At 41.1% G+C, this 26001-nt stretch overlaps 1 protein-coding gene across 6 annotated transcripts; it reads left to right on the top strand.

Moving 5' to 3' along the window:
- The first annotated feature begins 13426 nt into the window (after positions 1-13426).
- On the top strand, positions 13427-21852 carry LOC100273441 (arginyl-tRNA synthetase). Of its 6 annotated transcripts, none has more exons than XM_035959436.1 (18): positions 13427-13666; positions 14345-14461; positions 14555-14676; positions 14812-14887; positions 15042-15143; positions 15236-15451; positions 16221-16301; positions 16965-17048; positions 17120-17224; positions 17568-17746; positions 17866-17950; positions 18032-18233; positions 18336-18405; positions 18523-18592; positions 18685-18774; positions 18887-18955; positions 20671-20769; positions 21537-21852. In XM_035959436.1, exons 2-18 carry the CDS (start codon positions 14408-14410, stop codon positions 21645-21647), a joined length of 1815 nt encoding a protein of 604 aa, XP_035815329.1. In that variant the 5' UTR covers positions 13427-13666; positions 14345-14407; the 3' UTR covers positions 21648-21852. The 6 variants fall into 6 exon arrangements, with proteins under 6 accessions (XP_035815329.1, XP_008647544.1, XP_008647543.1 ...); XM_008649322.3 differs by having other exon boundaries at positions 13428-13666; positions 14349-14461; positions 14558-14676; XM_008649321.3 differs by having other exon boundaries at positions 13428-13666; positions 14349-14461.
- The last annotated feature ends 4149 nt before the right edge of the window (positions 21853-26001 follow it).

Genomic DNA, 26001 nt, shown 5'->3' with positions numbered 1-26001 from the left:
ATAATCTACAAGAAAAACATTGGAAATAGAATGGTCAGGAGATATAGCAATTTTACCAAGTCCTTTGACCAAACCTTGATTTCCATCCCCGAATGTGATAGCTCGTTGGGGATCATGTTTTTTCTCATAAAAGGAGAACATCATTTTCTCCCCAGTCATGTGGTTTGTGCACCCGCTATCAATGGTCCAACTTGAGCCCCCGGATGCATAAACCTACAAAACAATTTTAGGCCTTGTTCTTAGGTACCCAAACGGTCTTGGGTCCTTTGACATTAGAAACAAGCACCTTGGGTACCCAAACACAAGTCTTTGAGCCCTTGTGTTTGGCCCCAACATATTTGGCAACTACTTTGCCTGATTTGTTAGTAAGCACATATGAAGCATCAAAAGTCTTAAATGAAATATTAGGTTCATTTGATGCAATAGGATATTTCTTTTTAGGCAATTTAACATGAGTTGATTGCCTAGAGCTAGATGCCTCACTCTTATACATAAAAGCATGATGAGAGCCAGAGTGAGACTTCCTAGAATGAATTCTCCTAATCTTGTGCTCGGGATAACCAGCAGGGTATAAAATGTAACCCTCGTTAGCCTGAGCCATGGGAGCTTTGCCCTTAACAAAGTTAGACAATTTCTTATGGGCATTAAGCTTGACATTGTCTCCCTTTTGGAAGCCAATGCCATCCTTAATCCCAGGGCGTCTCCCATTATAGAGCATGCTTCTAGTAAATTTAAATTTTTCATTTTCTAAGTCATGCTCATTAATTTTAGCACTAAGTTGAGCTATGTGATCATTTTGTTGTTTAATTAAAGCTAGGTGATCATGAATAGCATCAACATTAATATCTCTACATCTTGTTCAAATAGTAACATGCTCAACGGTAGATGTAGAGGCTTTGCAAATATTTAATTCGTCAATCTTAACATGTAAAATAACATTCTCATCTCTAAGATTGGAAATAGAAACATTGCAAACATTTAAATATTTAGCTTTAGCAATTAAATTTTCATTTTCAATTTTAAGGCTAGAGAGTAATGCATTCAACTTGTCAATCTTAGTAATCAAACTAGCATTATCATTTCTAAGATTAACAATTGAATCATCACAAACATCTAACTTCTCAACCTTAGCAATTAATTTTGCATTTTCATTTTTAAGGTTTGAGATAATATCATGGAAGTGCTTAGCTCACTAGTCAATTTTTCACATTTTTCTACTTCCTGAGCATAAGCATTTTTTACCTTCACATGCTTCTTATTTTCTTTAATTAGGAAATCCTCTTGACTATCCAAGAGTTCATCCTTCTCATGAATAGCTCTTATCAATTCATTTAATTTTTCTTTTTGTTGCATGTTTAAGTTGAAAAAAGGGCAAGTAAATTATCCTCATCATCACTAGAGTTATCCTCATCACTATATGTTGCATATTTAGTGGAGGCTCTAGATTTTACCTTCTTTTTGTCGTCCTTTGCCATGAGGCACTTGTGGCCGATGTTGGGGAAGAGGAGACCCTTGTTGACGGTGATGTTTGCGGCGTCCTCGTCGGAGGAGGAGTCGGTGGAGCTCTCATCGGAGTCCCACTCCCGACAAACATGGGCATCACCGCCCTTCTTCTTGTAATACTTCTTCTTCTCCTTCTTTCTTCCCTTCTTGTCATCGCCCCTGTCACTATCACTTGATAATGGACATTTAGCAATGAAATGACCGGGCTTACCACACTTGTAGCAAACTTTCTTGGAGCGGGGCTTGTAGTCCTTCCCCCTCCTTTGCTTAAGGATTTAGCGAAAGCTTTTGATGATTAAATCCATCTCCTCATTGTCGAGCTTGGAGGCGTCGATGGGGAGCCTACTTGACGTAGACTCTTCTTTCTTTTCCTCCGTCGCTTTGAATGCGACGGGTTGCACATCGGGTGTGGAGGTGGCGCCTCGCTCGATGATTTATTTGGAGCCTTTGATCATCAATTCAAAGCTCACAAACTTTCCTATCACTTCCTCGGGAGACATTAGTTTATATCTAGGATCACCACGAATTAATTGAACTTGAGTAGGATTAAGAAAAACGAGTGATCTTAAAATAACCTTGACCATTTCATGGTCATCCCATTTTGTGCTCCCGAGGTTGCGCACTTGGTTCACCAAGGTCTTGAGTCGGTTGTACATCGCTTGTGGCTCCTCCCCTTGATGAAGCATGAAGCGATCGAGCTCCCCCTCGATCGTTTCCCGCTTGGTGATCTTGGTCACCTCATCTCCTTCATGCGTGGTCTTGAGTATGTCCCAAATTTCTTTGGCACTCTTCAACCCTTGCACCTTATTATACTCCTCTTGACTTAGAGAGGCAAGGAGTATAGTAGTGGCTTGGGAGTTGAAGTGCCGGATTTGGGCTACCTCGTCCGAGTCATAGCCTTCATCCCCCACGGATGGTTCCTGCGCACCAAACTCAACAATGTCCCAAATGCTAGCGTGGAGTGAGGTTAGATGGTGCTTCATTTTATCACTCCACATACAATAGTCTTCACCGTCAAAAATTGGTGGTTTGCCTAGAGGGACGGAAAGTAAAGGAGTGTGTTTGGAAATGCGTGGATAGCGTAAGGGGATCTTACTAAACTTCTTGCGCTCATGGCGCTTAGAAGTGACGGACGGCGTGTCGGAGCCGGAGGTGGAAGGCGACGAAGAATCGGTCTCGTAGTAGACCACTTTTTTCATTTTCTTCTTCTTGTCGCCACTCCAATGTGACTTGACACGGGAGGTGATTCCTCCCTCTTCTTGTTGCCGGACTCTCCTGATGGAGCTTTCCCGTGGCTTGTGGCGGGCTTCTCGCCGGTCACCATCTCCTTCTTGGCGTGAGCTCCCGACATCACTTCGAGCGGTTAGGCTCTAATGAAGTACCGAGCTCTGATACCAATCAGTGTTCGGCTAGGCGGCGGCTAGGCAGCGCCTAGGCGCGGCAGCCCACCGCGTAGCCTAGGGCGCTGTGCGCTGTTTAGGCGGGCGCATCGCCTAGGCGGCGCTCAGGTGCGCCTCCGCGGCGACTTTGCGACGCGCAGGCGCCGTAGGCGGGCGCGTAGCCGGGCGGCGGGAGCGCGCGACGTTTTTTTAGCGGAAGCGCGCGGGATTTTTAGCGGGAGCGTGCGCCGGGCCGACCTGCTCCCGCGCGGGAAAATCCACGCGCTGCTCCCGCTCGGCTGAATTGCGACCGTCGGGGAATTGGGTGCCTACAAGTCCAGCAAGGTCAAAACCCATCTCTCCCGCATGCCTATTTCATAGATTCGAGCCTCCCTTCCTCTTGTCCACTGATTTGCGACCCTGATTGGCGCCTGCTGCCCCCCTTTGGTCCTCCCTCATCTCTGTTGATTGATTCACGGTTTCTTCCCTTTCTCTTCATACAGTCACAGGGCAGGCACATAAGCATTTCTTCCTCTCCTTTTGGCTTCCCTCCTCTTGGGTGTGCACTGCCCCTGCTCTTGACTTGGATGTGCACTGCCTCTACTCGACTTGGATATGCTCTGCAGTTCGCATCTCCTCTGCAGCTCTGTTTCCCTCCTCTTCTGTTTCTTTCCCCGTCTTTCCTCTGCTTGTGCTTTGTTATATAGATGCTGACTGGAAGTGCTTGAGTTCTTTGTTTTTACAGCTGATAGCACAATGGTATGTTATACTCTTCACTCGAATTCCAATATGTTGGTGCAGTGGTTAGACGGGGGGTTCCCAGGTCAAAATCTGGTTGGTAGTATATAGTAGTTATATAGTCATATATAGTAGTTATATATAGTATATATAGTTATATACATAATATATATATATAATTTATGGCTATATTGCCAAAACGCCTAGAAAAGCGCCTAGAAGCGCCTAAGACCGAGTACTCCCGACTAGGCACTAGGCAATGGGTCACCGCCTAGCGCCTAGCTGAACCTTGATACCAATTGAAAGTCGCCTAGAGAGGGGTGAATAGGCAAATCTGAAATTTATAAAGTTTAAGGACAACTACAAGCCGGGGTTAGCATTAGAAATATAATCGAGTCCGAAAGAGAGGGAGAAAAACAAATCACAAGCAAACAGCAAGAGTGACACGGTGATTTGTTTTACCGAGGTTCGGTTCTTGTAAACCTACTCCCCGTTGAGGTGGTCACAAAGACCGGGTCTCTTTCAACCCTTTTCCTCTCTCAAACGGTCACTTAGACTGAGTGAGCTTCTCTTCTCAATCAATTGGGACACTTAGTCCCCACAAGGACCACCACACAATTGTTGTCTCTTGCTTTGATTACAAAGATCTTAGGAACAAGAAATGGGGAAGAAGAAAAGCGATCCAAGCACAAGAGCTCAAAAGAACACAACAAAACTCTCTCTTCTAGTCACTATTGCTTTGAGTGGAATTGGGACTTGGAGAGATTTTGATTCACTCTATTTGTGTATTGTATTGAATGCACTAGCTCTTGTATTGAATGTGTTGGCTGAAAACTTGGATGCCTTGAAGTGTGGTGGTTGGGGGTATTTATAGCCCCAACCACCAAAGTGGCTGTTGGGAAAGTCTGCTGTTGACGGGCGCACCGGACAGTCCGGTGCGCCACCGGACACTGTCCGGTGCGCCAGCCACGTCACCCAACCGTTAGGGTTCGGCCGTTGGAGCTCTGACATGTGGGGCCACCGGACAGTCCGGTGGTGCATCGGACAGTCCGGTGGTGCACCCGACAGGTCCTGTTCACTGTCCGATGCGCCATCTGGCGCCTACTCTGACTCTGCGCGCGCAGTGTTCACTGTTCCTATAGCTGTTGCAGACGACCGTTGGCATAGTTAGCTATTGCTCCGCATGGCACACCGGACAGTCCGGTGCTACACCGGACAGTCCTGTGAATTATAGCGGAGAGGCAATCCTAGAAACCCGAAGGTGGCAAGTTCGGAGTTGATCTCCCTGGTGCACGGGACACTGTCCGGTGCGCCAGACCAGGGCAGCCTTCGGTTGTCTTTTGCTCTTTTTATTTGAACCCTTTCTTTGACTTTTTATTGGTTTTTGTTGAACTTTGGCACATGTAGAACTTATAATCTAGAGCAAACTAGTTAGTCTAATTATTTGTGTTGGGCAATTCAACCACCAAAATTATATAGGAAAAGGTTTTACCCTATTTCCCTTTCATCTACCTTTCTTTACCAATATGTAGCATTTGCTCCCAAATACATGAAAGTAAGAAACATTGGGTTTGTTACTGGTTACGAGTTTGTAGGACGTCTTCTTGAGGAGGCAATGAAGATAGAGCCGGTTTATGGCATGGCAAGTTGTATTTACGGCTTCCGACCAAAAACGCTCAAGCGTCTTGTATTCCCCAAGCATTGTTCTCGCCATGTGGATGAGCGCCATGTTCTTCCTTTCTACTATACCATTTTGCTGTGGTGTGTAGAGAGTGGAGAACTCATGCTTGATGCCTTCCTCCTTAAGATATTCTTCCACTTGAAGATTCTTGAATTGTGATCCATTATCGCTTCTTATCTTTTTCACCTTGAGTTCAAACTCATTTTGAGCTCTCTTTAGGAAGCACTTTAAAGTATCTTGGGTTTATGATTTATCCTGCAAAAGAATACCCAAGTGAAGCGGAAAAAGTCATCAACAATAACAAGACCATACTTACTTCCCCCGCTGCTAAGATAAGCAACAGGCTCAAATAGATCCATATGGAGGAGTTCTAGTGGTATTGATGTTGTCATTATATTCTTGCTTCGATGAGTAGTTCCACCTGCTTTCCTGCCTAGCACACGACACAAGGTCTGTCTTTCTCAAAACAGACATCGGTTAGTCCTAACACATGTTCTCCCTTTAGAAGCTTATGAAGAGTCTTCGTTCCAACATGTGCTAGACGGCGGTGCTAGAGCCAGTCTATATTAGTCTTAGCTATTAAACATGCATCTAGATCGGCATTCTCTTTAAAGAAATCAACTAGATAGAGCTTATCGTCTAATACACCTTTAAAAGCTAATGAACTATCACTTCTTGTAAAGACATATACATCAATATTTGTAAATAAGCAATTATATCCCATGTGACATAATTGACTTACAGATAGTAAATTGTAACCGAGCGATTATACTAAGAACACATTAGAAATTGAATGCTCGGTAGTGATGACTATTTTACCCAAACCCTTGACCTTTCTATGATTCCCATCTCCAAAGATGACCGTGTCTTGTGAATCCTTGTTCTTGACATAGGAGGTGAACATTTTCTTCTCCTCCGTCATGTGGTTTGTGCATCCGCTATCAATAATACAGCTTGTGCCGCGGATGCATAAACCCGCAAGATGATTTAAGCTTGGGTTTTAGGTACCCAACTCTTGTTGGCTCCTACAAGGTTAGTCACATAAGACTTTGTAACCCATATATAAGTTTTGTCTCTCTTGCACTTAGGTCCCACATTTCTATCAACTACTTTATCATTTTTGCACATAAGAACGAATGAAGCATCATAAGTTTGATAAAACATGGTTGGTTTATTTGATGCATTCTTAGGCGCATGAGAAGCAACATGATGAGCATGGCGCCTAGGTCTATTTCTACCATGAGCATACAAAGAGCTAGATGATGCAAACATGGCATAAGAATCACAAACATCATCATGACGTACATGTAAAACAACATTACTATAACAACCATCATGATGAGCAATGTTAGAGGCATTCTTAACATGGGTATACAAATAAGCATGATTCTTCCTACCATGAAAAAGGTAGAAATTCTAAGTATGCTCCTAAAACTGTAGAAGGGTTTTTACTCGGTCATGATTCAAACACAAGAGCAAATAGAGTTTTCAACAAATCCTCTAGATTTGTTGAAATTTCTTGTGACATTGTGTTTGATGAAACTAACAGCTCTCAATGAGAGCAAGTTGATCTTGATGAGATAGATGAGGAGGAGGCTCTAACAATCGCACTGAGGAACATGTCGATTGGAGATGTGCGACCATAGGAGCCACCATAAGAACAAGATCAACCATCATCCTATACATAGGTGCAACCCTCTACACAAGATGAAGAATATAACAATCAAGGTGATGTCAATGATCAAGGGGGAGTTGAATAAGAACAAGATAAGGATTATGATGATGAAGTTCCACAAGTGTCACACCGACGAGTCCGCCAAACTGTGCAAAGAGATCATCCAGTGGACAAGATCCTATGAGACATTAACAAGGGAGTAACTACACGTTCTAGAGTTGTTATTTTTTGTGAACATTACTCATTTGTGTCTTTCGTTGAGCCTTCTAGAGTTGAAGATGCTTTGAAGAATCTAGATTGGGTGATGGCCATGCAAGAAGAGCTCAATGACTTTAAGAGGAATGAAGTTTGGAGCCTGGTGCCATGTTCGAAACAGAATATTATTGGAACCAAGTGGGTGTTTCGCAACAAACAAGACGAGCATGGTGTGGTGACAAGGAACAAAGTTAGACTTATGGCAAAAGGTTATGCCTAAGTCGTAGGTTTGGACTTTGACGAGACCTTTGCACTTATAGCTAGGCTAGAGTCAATTCGTATTTATTAGCCTATGCTACTTACCATTATTTTAAGCTATTTCAAATGGACGTCAAGAGCGCATTCCTCAACAGACCGATCAAGGAGGAGTTTATGTTAAGCAACCTCCTGGCTTCGAGGACGATAAGTATCCCAACTATGTTTTTAATCTCAATAAGATGCTCCATGGGCTTAAACAAGCACCTATAGCATGTTATGAATGTCTTAGAGATTTCGTTATTGCAAACTCATTTAAAGTTGGGAGCTCGATACTACTTTATCCACAAAGACTATTAATGGAGATTTATTTGTATGCCAAATATATGTCAATGACATTATATTTAGTTCTACTAATCAAGCCCCTTGTGAAGAATTTAGTAGGATAATGGTCTAGAAGTTTGAGATGTCCATGATGGGCGAGCTGAAGTTATTCGTTGGATTCCAAGTCAAACAGCTCAAGGACGGCTCTTTCATCTCCCAAACCAAGTACACGCATGATATCCTAAAGAAGTTTAGGATGAAGGATGCAAAGCCCATCAAGACACCGATGGGGACGAATGGACATCTCAATCTAGACATTGGAGGTAAGTTTGTAGATCAAAAGGTATAACAGTCTATGATAGGATCTCTTTTGTATTTATGTGCATCTAGTCCGAATATTATGTTATCAGTTTGCATGTGTGCAAGATTCCAATCCAATCTTAAGGAATTCCACCTTAGTGTCATGAAGAGAATCTTAAGATATTTAGTCCACACACCTCATTTTGGACTTTGATGTCCAAAGGGATCAACCTTTGATCTTGTTGGATATTCCTATGCTGACTATGTCGGTTGTAAGATAGATAGGAAGAGTATAGCTAGAACTTGCTAGTTTTTCGGAAGGTCCCTGGTGTCTTGGAGTTTCAAAAAAGTAAAATTTCGTTGCCCTATCCACCGTTGAGGCTGAGTACATTGTTGCAGGACAGTGTTGTGTGCAATTGCTCTAGATGAGGCAAACTCTTAGGGATTTTGGCTACAATATGAGCAACCACTCCTATGTGACAATGAGAGTGCGATCTACATGGCGAAGAATCCACTTTTCACAGCCGTACAAAGCACATATACATCTGACACCACTTTCTGAGAGGCCACTCACAAAGGAGAAATATCATAATAGACCATGTGAGCACCCATCACCAATTAGTTGAATCTTCACCAAGCCCCTTGATGAAAATCATTTTTTGTGAGTTGAGGAGTGAGCTAAATATCTTAGACTCTCGGAATGTGGATTGAAGTATTGCACACATTACACATGTTTGATATACCTTTGATCATGTTATTAATTTGATACTATTGTTTCACTTATTCATATCCATATTTATGTTATGGTCAAGCTGTAGAAATCATCCACGGACCTCACAAGTCCATGTGCAATTGCTACACACATTTAGGTGGAGGATAGTCTACAAGTTGACCTTTTGAGACTAAATGCTTTCGTGTTAATCATATGTGTAGTCTCAAGGTGTAGGAAAGGGAAATGGTGAACTTGAGCCAAAAGGACGCTTCCACTGCCACTCAGTATCAAAGGGCTCAAGTCACACAATTTGCATTTTTTGGAGTAATGTGAAAGGACACTTAACTTTCTTTGTTTTGGTGCTTAATGCCAATGGGTAGAAAGTGTAGGCCAGAGCAAAGGGACCAACTCACCACTTAGTGGAATTTAAATTTTTTGAGTCATTTTGATATTTAATTGGTAATTATCACTTGGTATGTGAAAACCCACTTAAGTGCTAAAAGGTGGCACATTTGTAAAAAAACTTTGCAAAAGGGGAAGTTTTTATTTTATGCCAAAGGGGTAAAACCTTTTGATTATTACATGCAAAACTTTTGAAAAAGGTTTCTCCAAACTCGGAAAAGAATTTGATTTATGAAATAAAAAAGGCTAAGTGGTGCTTAATTGGTCCATACATTCCAAATCTGCTAAAACAAACTTAGTTCACTTCAATTTGCATACTTAGATCTCATAGTGAATAGCAAACTTGCCCTAAGTTAGTCTTATTCCATTTGCTTTGGTTGTGTTGACATAAATCACCAAAATGAGAGAGATTGGGAGGGAAATGGGTAAATAAGCCATTTCTATAATGTTTTAGTGATTAATGATCAACACAACATATTAGACTAATTAGTTTGCTAAGTCTATGAGCATAGGTTCAAATGAGCTCAAACAAGGCTAGGAAGTGCAACTTTTTGAAAAATGGTATAACATTGAGATTTATACTTTTGAATATGTTGCATACACCTTTTAGAATGTTTTTAGGTATTTTGGGTTCATATCTGACTCGATTTTTAAGTAAAGTGTAATTTTAGACTTGTTTTGAGCTAAAACAGAACTTGCACAGATTCGGCGGAACAGAGCTAACATGATAGCCTACCAACGTGCTGTGACCGGAGTGGGGTTGGTTGGAGGGAGGAGGTGCGGGCGGGGGCGAGGGGAGTCGTTTGCGTGCGGCGGGAATCGACAGACCGTGTGGCGGTGGCGCAGCGTGCGGAGAGCCTAGGTGCTTGGTGCTCTCTCGCGAACCTCGAGGCAGGCGACAACGACGTAGTGGAGGGGAGCTCGGGCTGCATGGTCCGTTCTGGATTCGGATTCGGGGGAGGAGAGAGCACCAACGCGTGGATTTTGGGGGAGGAGAGCACCGACACGATGGTTTTGGCGTTTTGGGAGACAGTGTGAGCGGTCTGCGGGGCTGGTTGACGGGATCAGAGAGCGGATGATGTTGCGGGATCGTGTGGCTTAGATCATAGAACAATAGAATGAGCGGCTGAGTTTGTCTAACAACAGAATGACAATCTACCCTTTACAACATTAATAAGTAGTAGGGTCGGGGGACAGAGGAATGACGGGTTCATTCCAAAAGATATAATTTTTTTTAAAAAAACGACGCATGACGATAGTTGAAACCAATGCTTCAATATAGTAGAGATTTATGACTCGTTTAGCATAGCTCCACTCCATGATTCTCTAGCTCCGAGAGCTGTTTCTCTAATACAGTGATTCTTTAGCAGAAGTGAATTCATTTGACAAAAACCGTTTGACAAATAAGCTGTGAGTAATTCCGAGGGGTTAAAGAGTGGGGAGTAGGTTGGGAGCAGTGGAAGTAATTTAGTTGGCTCCCACTTTCTAGTATAAAATAGAGACTAAATTCACTGCACTCTCGCTATGAAGTAGTTCAGGTTTTTACCGTTTGACTTTGTGTGAGTGATTCTCGTCGGGAGTAGAGTTGCGGGAGCTCTGCCAAATGCTCAATAAATACTTTAATTTTTTATTTGACGTTTTGTACTACAAATTTTTCACCGGTTAGCGTCAAATATAAAAGATGGAGGTAGCAGAATTCTTCGTAATCCCATTTCCGGCCGAGCTATTGGCAATTTTGTCATTATTATTTGTGGGTTTCGCCAATATGTTATCGGACCCATAAATTATAGACACATATGGTCCTACTAGTCATAGGCCACTCACAAAGGAGAAATATCATAATAGACCATGTGAGCACCCATCACCAATTAGTTGAATCTTCACCAAGCCCCTTGATGAAAATCATTTTTTGTGAGTTGAGGAGTGAGCTAAATATCTTAGACTCTCGGAATGTGGATTGAAGTATTGCACACATTACACATGTTTGATATACCTTTGATCATGTTATTAATTTGATACTATTGTTTCACTTATTCATACCCATATTTATGCTATGGTCAAGCTGTAGAAATCATCCACGGACCTCACAAGTCCATGTGCAATTGCTACACACATTTAGGTGGAGGATAGTCTACAAGTTGACCTTTTGAGACTAAATGCTTTCGTGTTAATCATATGTGTAGTCTCAAGGTGTAGGAAAGGGAAATGGTGAACTTGAGCCAAAAGGACGCTTCCACTGCCACTCAGTATCAAAGGGCTCAAGTCACACAATTTGCATTTTTTGGAGTAATGTGAAAGGACACTTAACTTTCTTTGTTTTGGTGCTTAATGCCAATGGGTAGAAAGTGTAGGCCAGAGCAAAGGGACCAACTCACCACTTAGTGGAATTTAAATTTTTTTGAGTCATTTTGATATTTAATTGGTAATTATCACTTGGTATGTGAAAACCCACTTAAGTGCTAAAAGGTGGCACATTTGTAAAAAAACTTTGCAAAAGGGGAAGTTTTTATTTTATGCCAAAGGGGTAAAACCTTTTGATTATTACATGCAAAACTTTTGAAAAAGGTTTCTCCAAACTCGGAAAAGAATTTGATTTATGAAATAAAAAAGGCTAAGTGGTGCTTAATTGGTCCATACATTCCAAATCTGCTAAAACAAACTTAGTTCACTTCAATTTGCATACTTAGATCTCATAGTGAATAGCAAACTTGCCCTAAGTTAGTCTTATTCCATTTGCTTTGGTTGTGTTGACATAAATCACCAAAATGAGAGAGATTGGGAGGGAAATGGGTAAATAAGCCATTTCTATAATGTTTTAGTGATTAATGATCAACACAACATATTAGACTAATTAGTTTGCTAAGTCTATGAGCATAGGTTCAAATGAGCTCAAACAAGGCTAGGAAGTGCAACTTCTTGAAAAATGGTATAACATTGAGATTTATACTTTTGAATATGTTGCATACACCTTTTAGAATGTTTTTAGGTATTTTGGATTCATATCTGACTCGATTTTTAAGTAAAGTGTAATTTTAGACTTGTTTTGAGCTAAAACAGAACTTGCACAGATTCGGCGGAACAGAGCTAACATGATAGCCTACCAACGTGCTGTGACCGGAGTGGGGTTGGTTGGAGGGAGGAGGTGCGGGCGGGGGCGAGGGGAGTCGTTTGCGTGCGGCGGGAATCGACAGACCGTGTGGCGGTGGCGCAGCGTGCGGAGAGCCTGGGTGCTTGGTGCTCTCTCGCGAACCTCGAGGCAGGCGACAACGACGTAGTGGAGGGGAGCTCGGGCTGCATGGTCCGTTCTGGATTCGGATTCGGGGGAGGAGAGAGCACCAACGCGTGGATTTTGGGGGAGGAGAGCACCGACACGATGGTTTTGGCGTTTTGGGAGACAGTGTGAGCGGTCTGCGGGGCTGGTTGACGGGATCAGAGAGCGGATGATGTTGCGGGATCGTGTGGCTTAGATCATAGAACAATAGAATGAGCGGCTGAGTTTGTCTAACAACAGAATGACAATCTACCCTTTACAACATTAATAAGTAGTAGGGTCGGGGGACAGAGGAATGACGGATTCATTCCAAAAGATATAATTTTTTTTAAAAAAATGACGCATGACGATAGTTGAAACCAATGCTTCAATATAGTAGAGATTTATGACTCGTTTAGCATAGCTCCACTCCATGATTCTCTAGCTCCGAGAGCTGTTTCTCTAATACAGTGATTCTTTAGCAGAAGTGAATTCATTTGACAAAAACCGTTTGACAAATAAGCTGTGAGTAATTCCGAGGGGTTAAAGAGTGGGGAGTAGGTTGGGAGCAGTGGAAGTAATTTAGTTGGCTCCCACTTTCTAGTATAAAATAGAGACTAAATTCACTGCACTCTCGCTATGAAGTAGTTCAGATTTTTACCGTTTGACTTTGTGTGAGTGATTCTCGTCGGGAGTAGAGTTGCGGGAGCTCTGCCAAATGCTCAATAAATACTTTAATTTTTTATTTGACGTTTTGTACTACAAATTTTTCACCGGTTAGCGTCAAATATAAAAGATGGAGGTAGCAGAATTCTTCGTAATCCCATTTCCGGCCGAGCTATTGGCAATTTTGTCATTATTATTTGTGGGTTTCGCCAATATGTTATCGGACCTATAAATTATAGATACAAATGGTCCTACTAGTCATAGACACGGGATGATACACTAACAACAACCAAAATTGAGAGGGGCAAAATCACATATTTCTCTTTCCGGCCAAGAACCCTCGCGCGGTGTGTGTGCGACTGTGTCTGCGTGTCGCGCACGCTAGTACGCTACGCTACCGGCTGCGGTGGCTCTCCCGAGTCGAAGTGGCAGCTCCCAGCCTCCCACGCGTGACCGTGAGAGGGAAGGGGGTATTTAACAGACGGCGGGCCGAGGATGCGAGCTCTCGCGGCAGCAGCAACTGCAGTGGCGGCGCCTACCCCCACGCGCCTCCGCCTCCCGCTCCTCTCCCGCACCCTGCGCTCTGGTGAGTTTGCTTCCACTTCTCCTTCCTCCCCGAGCCCGCTGCTCCGACCGCCTCCGTTCGCCGCGGAGAAACAGGGGATTTTAGTGTCGGTCTGGGTGTGAGTGCGACGCGCGGTTCGGGGTTTAGGGTTTGGTGGTCCGGGCGGCGTTAGTTTCTGTTAGGGACAGTGGTTCAGTTTCCGTGGATTTTTAGAGGGGGCGCTTGGGGTTTGGATGTTGGATAAGGTTGGGTTTATAGACTTGCTCTGTATTGGGGCTCACCCTCTCCACCCCGTTCGCATCAACGAGGATAAGTGCGCTTCTTCTGGATGAATAAATTGTTAGGTTCGTCACCAGCATTGCTTTATGAAATTACTAATGACTGGCGAGTGCACTAGATTTGGATTACATCAGCTGATTGGGATTATCTGTCAGGGACATTGAACTTGTTATGCTTCCAGTTTGGTTAGTTATGCTCAATTTGGACTTGTTTTCTCTTACGGTGTCAGTTACTTGCACTCATTTGATTTTTTAATTTGTTTCAAATTAACGAGTCAGAGGCACTAGATTTGGATTATCAGCAGATTGGGATTTGCTGTCAGAAGCGTCACACTTGCTGTGCTTCCTTTTCAGTTCAAGCTCGCCACATTGATTAATTGATTAATTTGGACTTGTTCTCATTCTAGTGTTGTCTACTTAGCCAGGTCACTGTAGAAGCTCTTATTCCTCCAGGCTCCTACGGTTCTCGTGCAGTGCCACCACCATGGGAGATGAGACCTCAACCTCGGTTGCTCCCCAGGAACAGGAATCCACTGTGGTGAGTGTACTGAGTGTGCTGCTGCCTCTGAAGGAGAATGCATCACTTATTTTTTTCCCATTTTCCCTGCTTGATTTGAATTTGACCATGCAGCAGGCTGGGAGTGTCAAGCAACAGCTCTCCGGGCTGGTCCTTATGTCCCTCCGGGCTACTGTGCCTGAGGTGGAGGTAGAACCGATGGTTGAAGTTTCAGCAAAGTTTGCTGACTACCAATGGTATGTTGTTGCAATGTTGCCCTACCTGCTGCATCAGTCCCTCACACGATCTGAGTATCTGCTGCTCCTTTATTAGCTGTTATTATAATTAATATTTCTTGTGCTCATCAATTTGTTCTTGCTGAACCTGTGCAGCAACAATGCTATGGGATTATGGTCAAAGGTTAAAGGATCTGGAACCAGTTTCAAAAACCCTAATGCCATTGGACAGGTATTTGTCTGTCTACCTTTTTCTGTATAGACTTAAACTATGAACTTTCTCATAAGATTTGGAACTAATATATTTCATTATGATCTGCTTCACTTTTTCATGCATTCTCAAGCTCTTTTACATTAACAATATACTGGTTCTCACATTTTCTCAGGCCATTGCCAAGAACTTGCCTTCTTCTGATATTATTGAATCCACATCTGTTGCTGGACCTGGTTTTGTGAATATTGTCTTATCAAACCGCTGGGTTGCACAGGTTTGGCCAAGATCTTTTATGTACAAGTTATGCTAGCATTACCAGTACCATGATCTATTCTCGCAAATTGTCAATGAGCTACATTATTGTAGAGAATACAAGACATGCTCGTTAACGGTATCAAGACTTGGGCACCAATTCTTCCAGTAAAGAGGGCAGTGATTGATTTTTCATCACCTAATATTGCAAAGGAAATGCATGTGGGACATCTAAGGTCTACAATTATTGGAGATACATTAGCACGCATGTTTGAGTTCTCGAATGTTGATGTTCTGCGAAGAAACCATGTAGGAGATTGGGGTACACAGGTAACAAGCCTTGTGTTGATACCTAAACATTTTATCACTTGCTTTTAAAAATGATAGATCTAGTGCTGGCGGCTCTCACATGAGTGGGATCTGGGGAAGGAATAACCAAGCCAATCCTTACACCTGCATTTTGTAGAGTGGCCGCATCGAACCCAGGGCCTTTGGTTGAGTGGAAAGGCTTCTCACCATTGTGCCAGGCCTGTCCTATTTTATTAATTGCTTTGGTGAAACAAAATATTTTTGCATACTTATGGTTGAACTGCTTTAGTACTTGATTTTGGTGAAAAATATTCTCTGTTGTGCCCAGTCTCCTTTTCAATGCCTACTTATATAGGCTACCATGCTTAGCACATCTGTATTTTCTATTTCTGCATTGGCTAAAAGATTCAGTTAGCACAGGTTCTGCTGGTATTGGGCAGTATTGTATCTTTGCTCTTCATATTCTGTTTTGTAAAATACCTAGAGTCTGTTTCCATTTTATGATGCGATTTATTTATTTATCTCTATGGAAGCATCACCCTGCTTTCCTTGACATTATAACTACCTTTTTTATAGGTGTAGTAATTGCCGTGTAATTTTTGTATCAAGTCTTTCCTGTTCGTTTTGTAAGAAGTAAATTCATGTTTAAATTATAAGATTTTGTGTGTGACTGGGCTGCTGGAGAAGTTTGTGCTTTGGTTTTCCGTAGGTGGCCCTAAAGGTTGATACTATTAACTGTTTACTGCTGCACATGCAACATGCTAATTAAAGTATGTTTCTGTTCATGCAGTTCGGGATGCTAATAGAATATCTTTTTGAGAAATTTCCAAATTGGCAAGAGATTGGTAGCCAGGCCATTGGAGACCTTCAGGTAACATGTTCAAATGCAACGATGCAATTATTTGTCACTTAGCTCTATGCATACAAAACATGAAAACATGAAAGCCAAATATGAAGCCAATTTGACAACTAAGTTTTGTTGTCACATACTAAAAAACGATTTAGGTTAAAACAATAAAAGCATTTCTGTGAAATATTAACTCATACCATACCTGCAAACATGTAACTTTATATCTTTGGTCAGAATTAATAGGCTCCGGCTGTATTCTCAGTAGCATTTGTGAATACCACACTCAAATGCTTATTCAGCTTTTATGCATAGTATTATTGTTGCGGTGGTTTATGCTTTGTCATTGTTTGCATAAATTACTGTTGTGACTATATTGTGGTGTCATGCTAAAGTACACTACATTGTCTCCTATATTTATCTCCCCGATGCGTGTATCATCGTTCATGAGGGGTTAGCACTTGGCACATTGGATTTTACTTTTCGTTGGTATTTTTTTGAAGTTGAGCATCGTGCTACCTACTTCATAGTTGGTTGCCTGTTTTCCTTCATAGTCCATCAAGCACTTGTGTTTCAATCAATGGATCCCTTAATATAAGTGCTGGAAATAGGCATTTTTCTCTCTCTATATGACATGTCTTGTTCCTGCTATTGGGACTGACATTTTAACTTGGTTATATATGACAGATTTTCTATAAAGCATCCAAGCATAGATTTGACAATGATCCAGAATTTAAAGCAAGGGCTCAACAAGGAGTTGTTCGGCTACAGGTGAGTGCATCATTTTGGATGTAGACTGGGAAGGTTGACTTGTTCTCATCCAAGCATTGTATTATCTGTAGGGAGGAGAAGAGAGATATCGAGAAGCATGGAAAAAGATTTGTGACATTAGCAGGAGTGAATTTGACTTGGTCTACAAACGCCTAAATGTGGTGCTTGAAGAAAAGGTACAATACATTGTAGTTGAAACATATATTTTTGATGAAAAGGTTTGTTGCCAACAGAGTTTTGGTGAGGTGAAATTACTCTTATGGATATTTTGGCTTTGATTCACATCTAAATTTTTGGTTTCTATCATTGTCTTAATGGCATTCCTGTTCACATCAACTTCTACCATGTTCAATTTTTCACAGAAAAAGTACATGCATATCTATGTTTTATCTGGTTCATTTGTATTGTTAATCGGAGTTTGATCAATTTGTATTAAATGTTATGCTCATGTTGTCTGCTTCTTCAATGAAGCAGCTGACCAGTCCATTGGTTTATGCTAATTAATGTAGCACCTTTCAGGGGGAGAGTTTCTATAATCCTTATATTCCTCAAGTGTTGGAGGAATTGAGTAGCAAAGGCTTGATCAAGGAGAGTGAGGGTGCCAGAGTTATATTTATTCAAGGTCATCAGATCCCCTTGATAGTGGTTAAGAGTGATGGTGGCTTCAACTATGCCTCGACTGACTTGGCTGCCCTTTGGTAAGTGCTTGTGCTTTTGAGGGTTCATTCAGTTGTTCTTTTTGAAGCAAACATAATCTATTTGTGTAATTGATGCATCAATGTGGATTTAATATTTTTTTGTCCTTGGTTGTATGGAGGTATCGGCTCAATGTTGAGCAGGCAGAGTGGATCATATACGTGACAGATGTTGGTCAGCAGCAGCACTTTGACATGTTTTTCAGTGTAAGCAACTAAGCATGGAGTGGCACCAAGGTGTTTTCCATTTACTGTGCTCTTGTTGAATCTTTTACTGTCTTTTTACAGGCTGCAAAGATGGCTGGTTGGCTGCCAGGTCCAAACGAAAAGAAGTTTCCGAAAACAAGCCATGTTGGATTTGGTCTAGTTCTTGGTTCAGATGGCAAGCGGTTCCGAACGCGCAGTACTGAGGTTGTTCGATTGGTAGAGCTACTTGATGAGGCTAAATCTCGGAGCAAATCAGAACTACTACAACGGCTCACTGAAAATGGTAAATTGGACTATTTTAGAACCATATTGTTACCCTTAAGGTAAATATGATCATTGATTTTGTTCAGGAAAAATGGTAAATATGATCATTATTTTTGTTCAGGCAAAATTGTTGACTGGACGGATGAGGAATTAGAGCAAACTTCAGAGGCAGTTGGATATGGTGCTGTGAAGTATGTTTTGAAATGTCTTGTTTTAGAAAGATGTGTCCCTTGATTCGACTAAGACATTACTAAGTATTTTAGCAAAAATCCACTTTATCATAATGCATTTCTGTAACTTTACTACAGGTATGCTGATCTCAAGAATAATCGTCTGACTAATTACACATTTAGTTTTGAACAAATGCTGAGCGATAAGGTACTAATCAGATTATTTTCATAGAATGCACCATGTGGGATTTTTGTGAACATAATCATCATTATGCTCATGTTCAATCTCTATGTGAACAGGGAAATACTGCTGTGTACCTTCAGTATGCACATGCTCGTATTTGTTCCATTATTCGGAAATCCAACAAGGATGTGGAAGATCTGAAGATGGTAAGCTTTATGCTTTACTCACACATATACTGTCGTTAATTTGGTGAAGGTTTAGCTCCAATTCTCTTGGTTATCAGTCATGAGCTGAAAAATTCTTACTGTTTGCTTCTAGACTGGAGCCATTTCTCTTGACCATCCAGATGAGCGTGTGTTGGGGCTGTATCTTATCCGATTTGCTGAGGTAACTTTTCTCACTATTAGTGAACTTTATTTTATACGAGCTTCTGGAAGTCAGGATGCTGACCGTTATGTTGTCATTGTCAGTTCTAGTTTTGATCTGAGAGCAGACATGATAATATAAGGCATTTTTTTGGGTATTATAAGATCTTTTGCCTTTTTGCTGTATGTGTTCTCCTTGTTGGATAGTCCAAGAATGTTTTTTCTTGTTGGATATTCCAAGAACATTTTCTGTTCGGCTTCAGTTGCAGTCAAAGTTATAGCTGAAACTACTACTACCTTCGTTCTCAAATATCTGTCGTCCGCTAGTTCGTTTTTGAACTAAAACGCGACAAATAAAAAGAATGGAGCGAGTACAATTTATCTAAGGTCAACCATGAAAGCCATTTTCTTAATAAGACACATGATGGTGCAGTATAAGTTGCAAAAGAAAGACCTACACGTGGTTTTCATTGACTTGGAGAAGGCTTCTGACAAAGAATGTTATATGGTGGACTTTGGATAAACACTTAGTTCCAACGAAGTAAGTTGGACTCACTAAGGATATATACAACTATGTTGTGACTAGTGTTCGAACAAGTGATGGAGACACATATGACTTTTCAATTAGAATAAGACTACATCAAAGGTCATCTTTGAGCCCTTACCTTTTTAGTGTATGCATTTGCGGATGATGCAGTGTTAGTTGATGAAAGTCGGGCATGACCGCATGAGTAAATAGAAAACTAGAGTTGTGGCGTGAGACTCGTCCAAAGGTTTTAGACTTACTGAAACTAAAACAAAAAATCAGAATATATGAGATTTGACTTCGACACTACTACACATAACGAAGGAGATGTTAGTTTGGAAAGTCAAGTAGCCCAGGTAGGATAGCTTTTGGTATTTAGGATCAATGCTAGATACAAATACAACATTTGACATTATGTAAAATGTTATCCTACAAAGAAGGCATGTTCAGTAGATAAGTGTTGCAGAAATGTGAATGTTTCATTGGATTTGTGGCCATACAAGGGATAAGTCTGGAACGATGATATACATGATAGGCCAAAGGTAGCACTAATGGAAGAAAAGCTTGTCTAACACTGGTTGGGATGGTTTAGACATGTTCAACAGAAACCTCTAGAGGTATCAATGCGTAGTGGGATCCTTGATGAGAAGAGAGGCATGAGAATGCCGAAGTTGATATGGGGAAAATGTGAAAGGAGACTTGAAAGGATGGAATATAACTAAAGAAGGCTCTACTACACATAGAAGCTTTTAGACCTACTATATTGCATGGTGTAAAATGTTATCCTACAAAGAAGGCATGTTCAGTAGATAAGTGTTGCAGAAATGTGAATGTTTCATTGGATTTGTGGCCATACAAGGGATAAGTCTGGAACGATGATATACATGATAGGCCAAAGGTAGCACTAATGGAAGAAAAGCTTGTCTAACACTGGTTGGGATGGTTTAGACATGTTCAACAGAAACCTCTAGAGGTATCAATGCGTAGTGGGATCCTTGATGAGAAGAGAGGCATGAGAATGCCGAAGTTGATATGGGGAAAATGTGAAAGGAGACTTGAAAGGATGGAATATAACTAAAGATTTAGTCTTCAATAGAAGTGTATAAACATATATTCATGTGCCTAAACATTGATTTGTGGTTTTGGCTAGGTTTCAACTCTAAAAGGCTTTGTTATTGTTATCTTTCTGACCGCACTGCAATATGTTTCAGGTGGTTGAAGAGGCATGCACGAATCTGCTTCCAAATGTTGTGTGTGAATACTTGTACAATCTATCTGAAATGTTCACAAAATTCTATACCAACTGTCAGGTATATTTCTTATCATTTGCATCACTCTTCAACTCTTCAAATGAATCTTATATCATTTCTTGGGTATTTAGGGCCTGTTTGGTTCCATTAGTCCATAGACTAAAGTTTAGCTGAGGGACTAAAGTTCAGTATCTACCGTGTTTGGTTGCAGGGACTAAAAGTATTAAGAACACATTAAATACTCATAAGAACACTAAAATGCCCTTTACCATTCTCCCACCGTTAGGGCAACCGAAATAAATAAGGGGCAAAAGATGAAATTAATATGGTTTAGTCCCTTTTCGTCACCCTTAAGGGACTAGGGACTAAAGCAGTTTAGTCCCTGTTTTATCCGCACCGTTTGGTTATTTAGGGACTGAATGAGACTAAAATAGAGGGACTAAATCCTTCAAACCAAATTAGTCCTTAAAACCAAACGGGCCTTAGATTGGCATTGTTAGAGAAGGAGAAAAACAAAGAGCTATATTGAGGACTAGAAGATTCTAATAGGCTACAAGCTCCATGGGCTTTCCTTCATGGTTGGCACCAGGGGCTGACCATGGGAATGGCCGAGAGGGAGGGAGGGAGGGAGGGAGGGATCTTCTGCTTATAACTTGATGATATTTGATCACTGTTGGGATCAGTACAGAGTGAGACAGTGATCAAATATCATCAAGTTGGGAGGGAGGGAGGGAGGGAGGGAGGGAGTAATTTCCATACAGCAGTAATCTTCTGCTTATAACTTGATGATATTTGATCACTGTCTCACTCTGTACTGATCCCAACAGGTGGTCGGGTCACCGGAGGAGACGAGCCGACTGTTGCTTTGCCAAGCGACTGCTGTTGTCATGCGACAGTGCTTCAATCTGCTAGGGATCACCCCAGTCTACAAGCTGTGATCGGCTGCATGTTTGAAGTTTGATTTATACATTCAACATCGCTTTACGTAGAAACCCATTCATCATGGTTGCAGTTTTGGCCTTGTAACCTAGTTGAGGCAGTTAACAGACTATAATCCATCTCCCTGTTTGAAAATAGAAGCAACTCAAAAGTTTGTAACAAAATATGCTCTGCAGAGTTTCTATTGATCCATTACATTACGTATTTTGGTGTTTGTATTCCCTCATGGCAGCTCATCAGCCAATGCTGTATGGCAAGTTGCTAGTCAGGTGTTTCTGAGGTGTTGCCTTCTTGCTGAGGGGCCTTCGCCCGTGGTAGCTTTGTTAGCGACGAGCCCTCATGCCCCTTCGTGTAAATGTTCTTGGCGGGGACAGCCGAGGATCTCCTCGCTGGTATCGCGAAGACTCGTTGTGCGAGGCCCTGCACCCAAATATGGTTAGCTCTGACCAGCGCAGCTTGATCGAGGTCGGATTCGGCCTTCACTCCAACAGTTAGGTAAAATTGAGTTTGGCTATTCCAAAACCTTGTGAAGACAACATTCTAGACAGTAAAGTTTAGTTCGTGTTTGGTCCACCCTTTTAAGGGTTGTTTGGTTCTCCTGACTAAACTCCTTGCTCTCGGGTTTCTGGGGTTTGCTCTCGGGCACTCTTGGGCCTACTGCCAGGGAACCACCAGACATTCTGGTGTATACCAAACAGTCTGGTGTCCTAGTCGTTCATGAGCTTCCCTTATCTTCGGAAGTGTTATTTGATTCTCTAAAAGAAAATTTTCCCCGCACATAGTGAGGATTGGAGAACGAAAATCATATCCTTTTTACAAGGGAACCAACTTATAGATGATGAAGTATATGTTCAAAGAATGCAAGCTAGGACAAGGTCATATAGAATCATAGAAGGAGAGTTGTTTAAGGATGGTGTCTGTTCACCCCTCCTCAAGTATGTTTCTAGAACCAAAAGATAAGAATTGATGAAGGATATTCACTTTGGTTTATGTGGAGCACATATCGGATCTAGAGTGCTATTGGGAAATGTGTTTCGACAAGGGTTCTATTGGACGAAAACAATTTCAGATGCAACAGAATTGATCCAGAAGTATGACAATTGCCAAAGATGTGCAAGGGCCCAGAAGCAACCTTCATCATCGACACAATTAATTCAACCGACGTGGCCATTACAAAGATGGGGGTATGGATATAATTGGTCCACTGCCACCAGCACAAGGAAATTTGAAATATGTTGTATGAGCAGTGGAATAGTTCTCCAAATGGATTGAAGCTAAAGGATTGGCCACAATAACTTTATAATTCAAAAAATTCTATTGGCAAAACATTATTTGTCGCTTCAGAGTCCCAAAATCATTAACTGTCGATGACGAAACTCAGTTTGATTTCAAAGCATTCAATTTTTTTTGCAGTCAAGTCAGTACGAACATACATTTTGCATCTATCAGACATCTAGAGTCTAACAGGTTAGTTGAAAGGGCAAATGGTATCATTCTATTGGGAATCATGAGATCACTCTTCAACTGCCGAAGGGAAAATTGCTAGACAAATTGATCAAAGTGGTGTGGAACCACAATACTTCGATATCCAGATCCATAGGATTTGCCTCATTCAAGCTTCTCTACAGAGATGAAGCAATATCCCCAGAGGAGGCGAAGCTAGGATCCTTAGGAACCGTGGCTATAGCTGAAGAAGAATCTATTCAAAAAAATTTAAAGGACACGATATAAGGGATTAGGCTCGAAGAAATCGATCACATTAACAAGTATCAAGCTGAAACAGCGAGGTACCAAGACATGAAAGTAAAGTTAAAAAACATAAAGCCAGGTCACTTAGTGCTTCCAAGGATAGCTAACCCTGATACAGTAGGAAAACTACAAGTCAAACGAGAAGGTCCTTTTCTGGTTACATCCTCAAATAGACCAGGATCTTAGAGGCTAAAAGATATGGATGGGAACAAAGTTCCAAGATCATGGAATGTTGATGAGCTTCGTCGATACTATGTATAATTTTTATGATCGTTTTTTCTTTCTTTTCTCTTATTCTAACTTTTATATGGACACCCTTTTTCCTTTCAAGGGCAAATGTTTTTAATGAGGCCATCCTTGTAATGCAAATGTAACTTCGCCTCATCGTATATAAGGCCGCATTCCCCCTCACAATGTAAATGTAATATGGGAGTACACTATCGAGTGTAGAAAGAAAAAAGAGGCAGTCCTAAAGTCCTTCGTATGAAGGCCGGATCAAGGCACTAAAGTAAAAGTGTCGAGGACTCAGAATTTGTTCCTAAGGAAATGTAGAGTAAAAAAGAAAAGGTACTGAAGTAAAGTTGCTGAAGACTCAGAAGTCATTCCTAAGGGAATGCAGAGTCAGATCCCAAGACCTTCGAATAAGAAGGCACCATCATTTATATTTTCTAATTAATTTTCGACATTACATATCTTGCAACATGCATTCTTCACATCATAACATACATATGCATAAATATTCGTCAAGTAGGTATCATGTCATCATGTCATCAAGCATCATATCACTTATATACTCACAAAAGGATAGAAGGGGCATACTGCCTTGAAAGACCTTCGAACAAAAGGAGTCGTTATATTAATAAAATTTTGCACTTGACTCATTTAATTTAGCTTCGAAATTATGGTATATTTTGATAAAAGAGCAAGTGACATCAACTGTCAGCCCAATGCAAACTATAAGTTATTTATCGCTTCATTTTATGTGAAAAGAAGGGAAGGTGTTTTTCGCCTTTGGCTCAAAAAACAGAATTTCTACTTTCACTCACAATAAAACAATACGAGAAAAGCAACACAATAAACTTTTCATATGACCACATTAGAAATGTCATTGTTTATATATTACATCATATCGGTACTAAACGCTACAGACTCTACGTGGTTCAGGCTTTGACACTTTAAGCATCATCATCATCCTGCAAAAAGAAAGTGTAAGTACATTTGTACAAGAGACAAAAAGAGAACAATAAATGTCATATAGAAAAGTATGGAGTTTACCTCATTCAAATGTTTCCTAGCTTTTGCTCCGGCTATTTCCTTTCCTCCCTTTGTCTAGACCAATGTGATACATCGACTAGCCACATTCGTGGCGTCTATGGTAGGTGAGGTTATGTCATCAATTGATATGCCGAAGTTTACCTTTCCAATATATTTAACATGGGAGCACCTAGCTTTCTCTAACTGAAGTTGTACCATAGGATGCAACCATCACACAGAATTCGCCTCGAGTGCCCATAACCTCTTCAAGGGCATCTACTTGCTCTACAATCCACTTTAAAGCGCCAGGTAAATCATCTTCCGAAGCTACGCAGGCAAAATAAAATATATCATGAAGGCGGTGGCAACAATGGAAGGCGATTCCAAGATAGCCCTCTCGAAGCTCTTTTAAAGATTTGATTAAATTGGAGTTCTATTTTTCTTTAAGAGCATCGTCTTTTTGAAGTTTTTCAGCTTCAAGACGAAATTGGGAGGTTTCCTTTTCATGATCTTCTTTTTCCTTCTTCAAATTTCCCATAAGACATTTTAATTCTTCATTCCGCTCTTCAATTTTTTTTGCATATATTCGGTTTTCTCTGACACTACATCTTCATTGAGTTTTTGAGCTTCGACTAATGATTTGCCCAAAGATTGTATTTCAACGTCTTTGGTGTTGATTACCCCCTGAAGTCTCTAAGATTCAGTTTGTAGCTCCAAAATGATAGCTTCATTTTACATGCCTTTTGCATCTTGGTGAGCCTTAAGATCCTTACTCAGCAATAAACCCTGTATTATTTACCAAAAAATAATGAAACTATTTAGAACAAAATGCTTGTGTCCAAAATATACCAGAAGGAATGATATTAACCTTGACATTGGTGTAAGACAAGCTTCCAACAATAGTTTGTTTCTTTAAGATGCTTAACTTCATCTTTGGGAAGCCAATAGATTTTGTCAAATTTTTACCACTCTAGTTTCATTTTCATTAGGAACACAAAATAACTCATCATGTTCACCCTCGCTGAAGATAATAGAGCCGAGATGGTATCCATGTGTAAGGGCATAGCTTTTCAGTTTTGCTATCCCTTTGGCGTTTAGTTCTCCACCGCCATCATGTCTAAAGTCAAATTAAATTTCCTATTCTCCTTCACGAAGAGGGTTAGCTTTGGCTTCTTGATGTGCTGAGGCCTCAATTTCAACCGCCTTAGGTTCGATGGCCTTGGCTGGTAGCACTGCAACTTCGGCATTCTTTGCCTCTATAGGCTCTAGGATCGTGATTGTTTCATCTATTGAACTAGTATTTTCCATAGCTTTGGTACTCAACTCTAATACTCCTTTTTTTCTTGTCTC

Source organism: Zea mays, chromosome 6 (assembly GCF_902167145.1).
Source record: "Zea mays cultivar B73 chromosome 6, Zm-B73-REFERENCE-NAM-5.0, whole genome shotgun sequence".
Classification (NCBI taxonomy): Eukaryota; Viridiplantae; Streptophyta; class Magnoliopsida; order Poales; family Poaceae; genus Zea; species Zea mays.
This window is presented reverse-complemented; position numbering and strand designations above follow the sequence as displayed.

Excerpts from the sequence above, each read along its gene's own strand:
- LOC100273441 (XM_008649321.3), top strand. The coding sequence starts at position 13,576 with ATGCGAGCTCTCGCGGCAGCAGCAACTGCAGTGGCGGCGCCTACCCCC. Across the intron at positions 14,462-14,554 it reads AGGAACAGGAATCCACTGTG|CAGGCTGGGAGTGTCAAGCA; the intron begins GTGAGTGTACTG and ends TTGACCATGCAG. Across the intron at positions 15,144-15,235 it reads CAAACCGCTGGGTTGCACAG|AGAATACAAGACATGCTCGT; the intron begins GTTTGGCCAAGA and ends ACATTATTGTAG.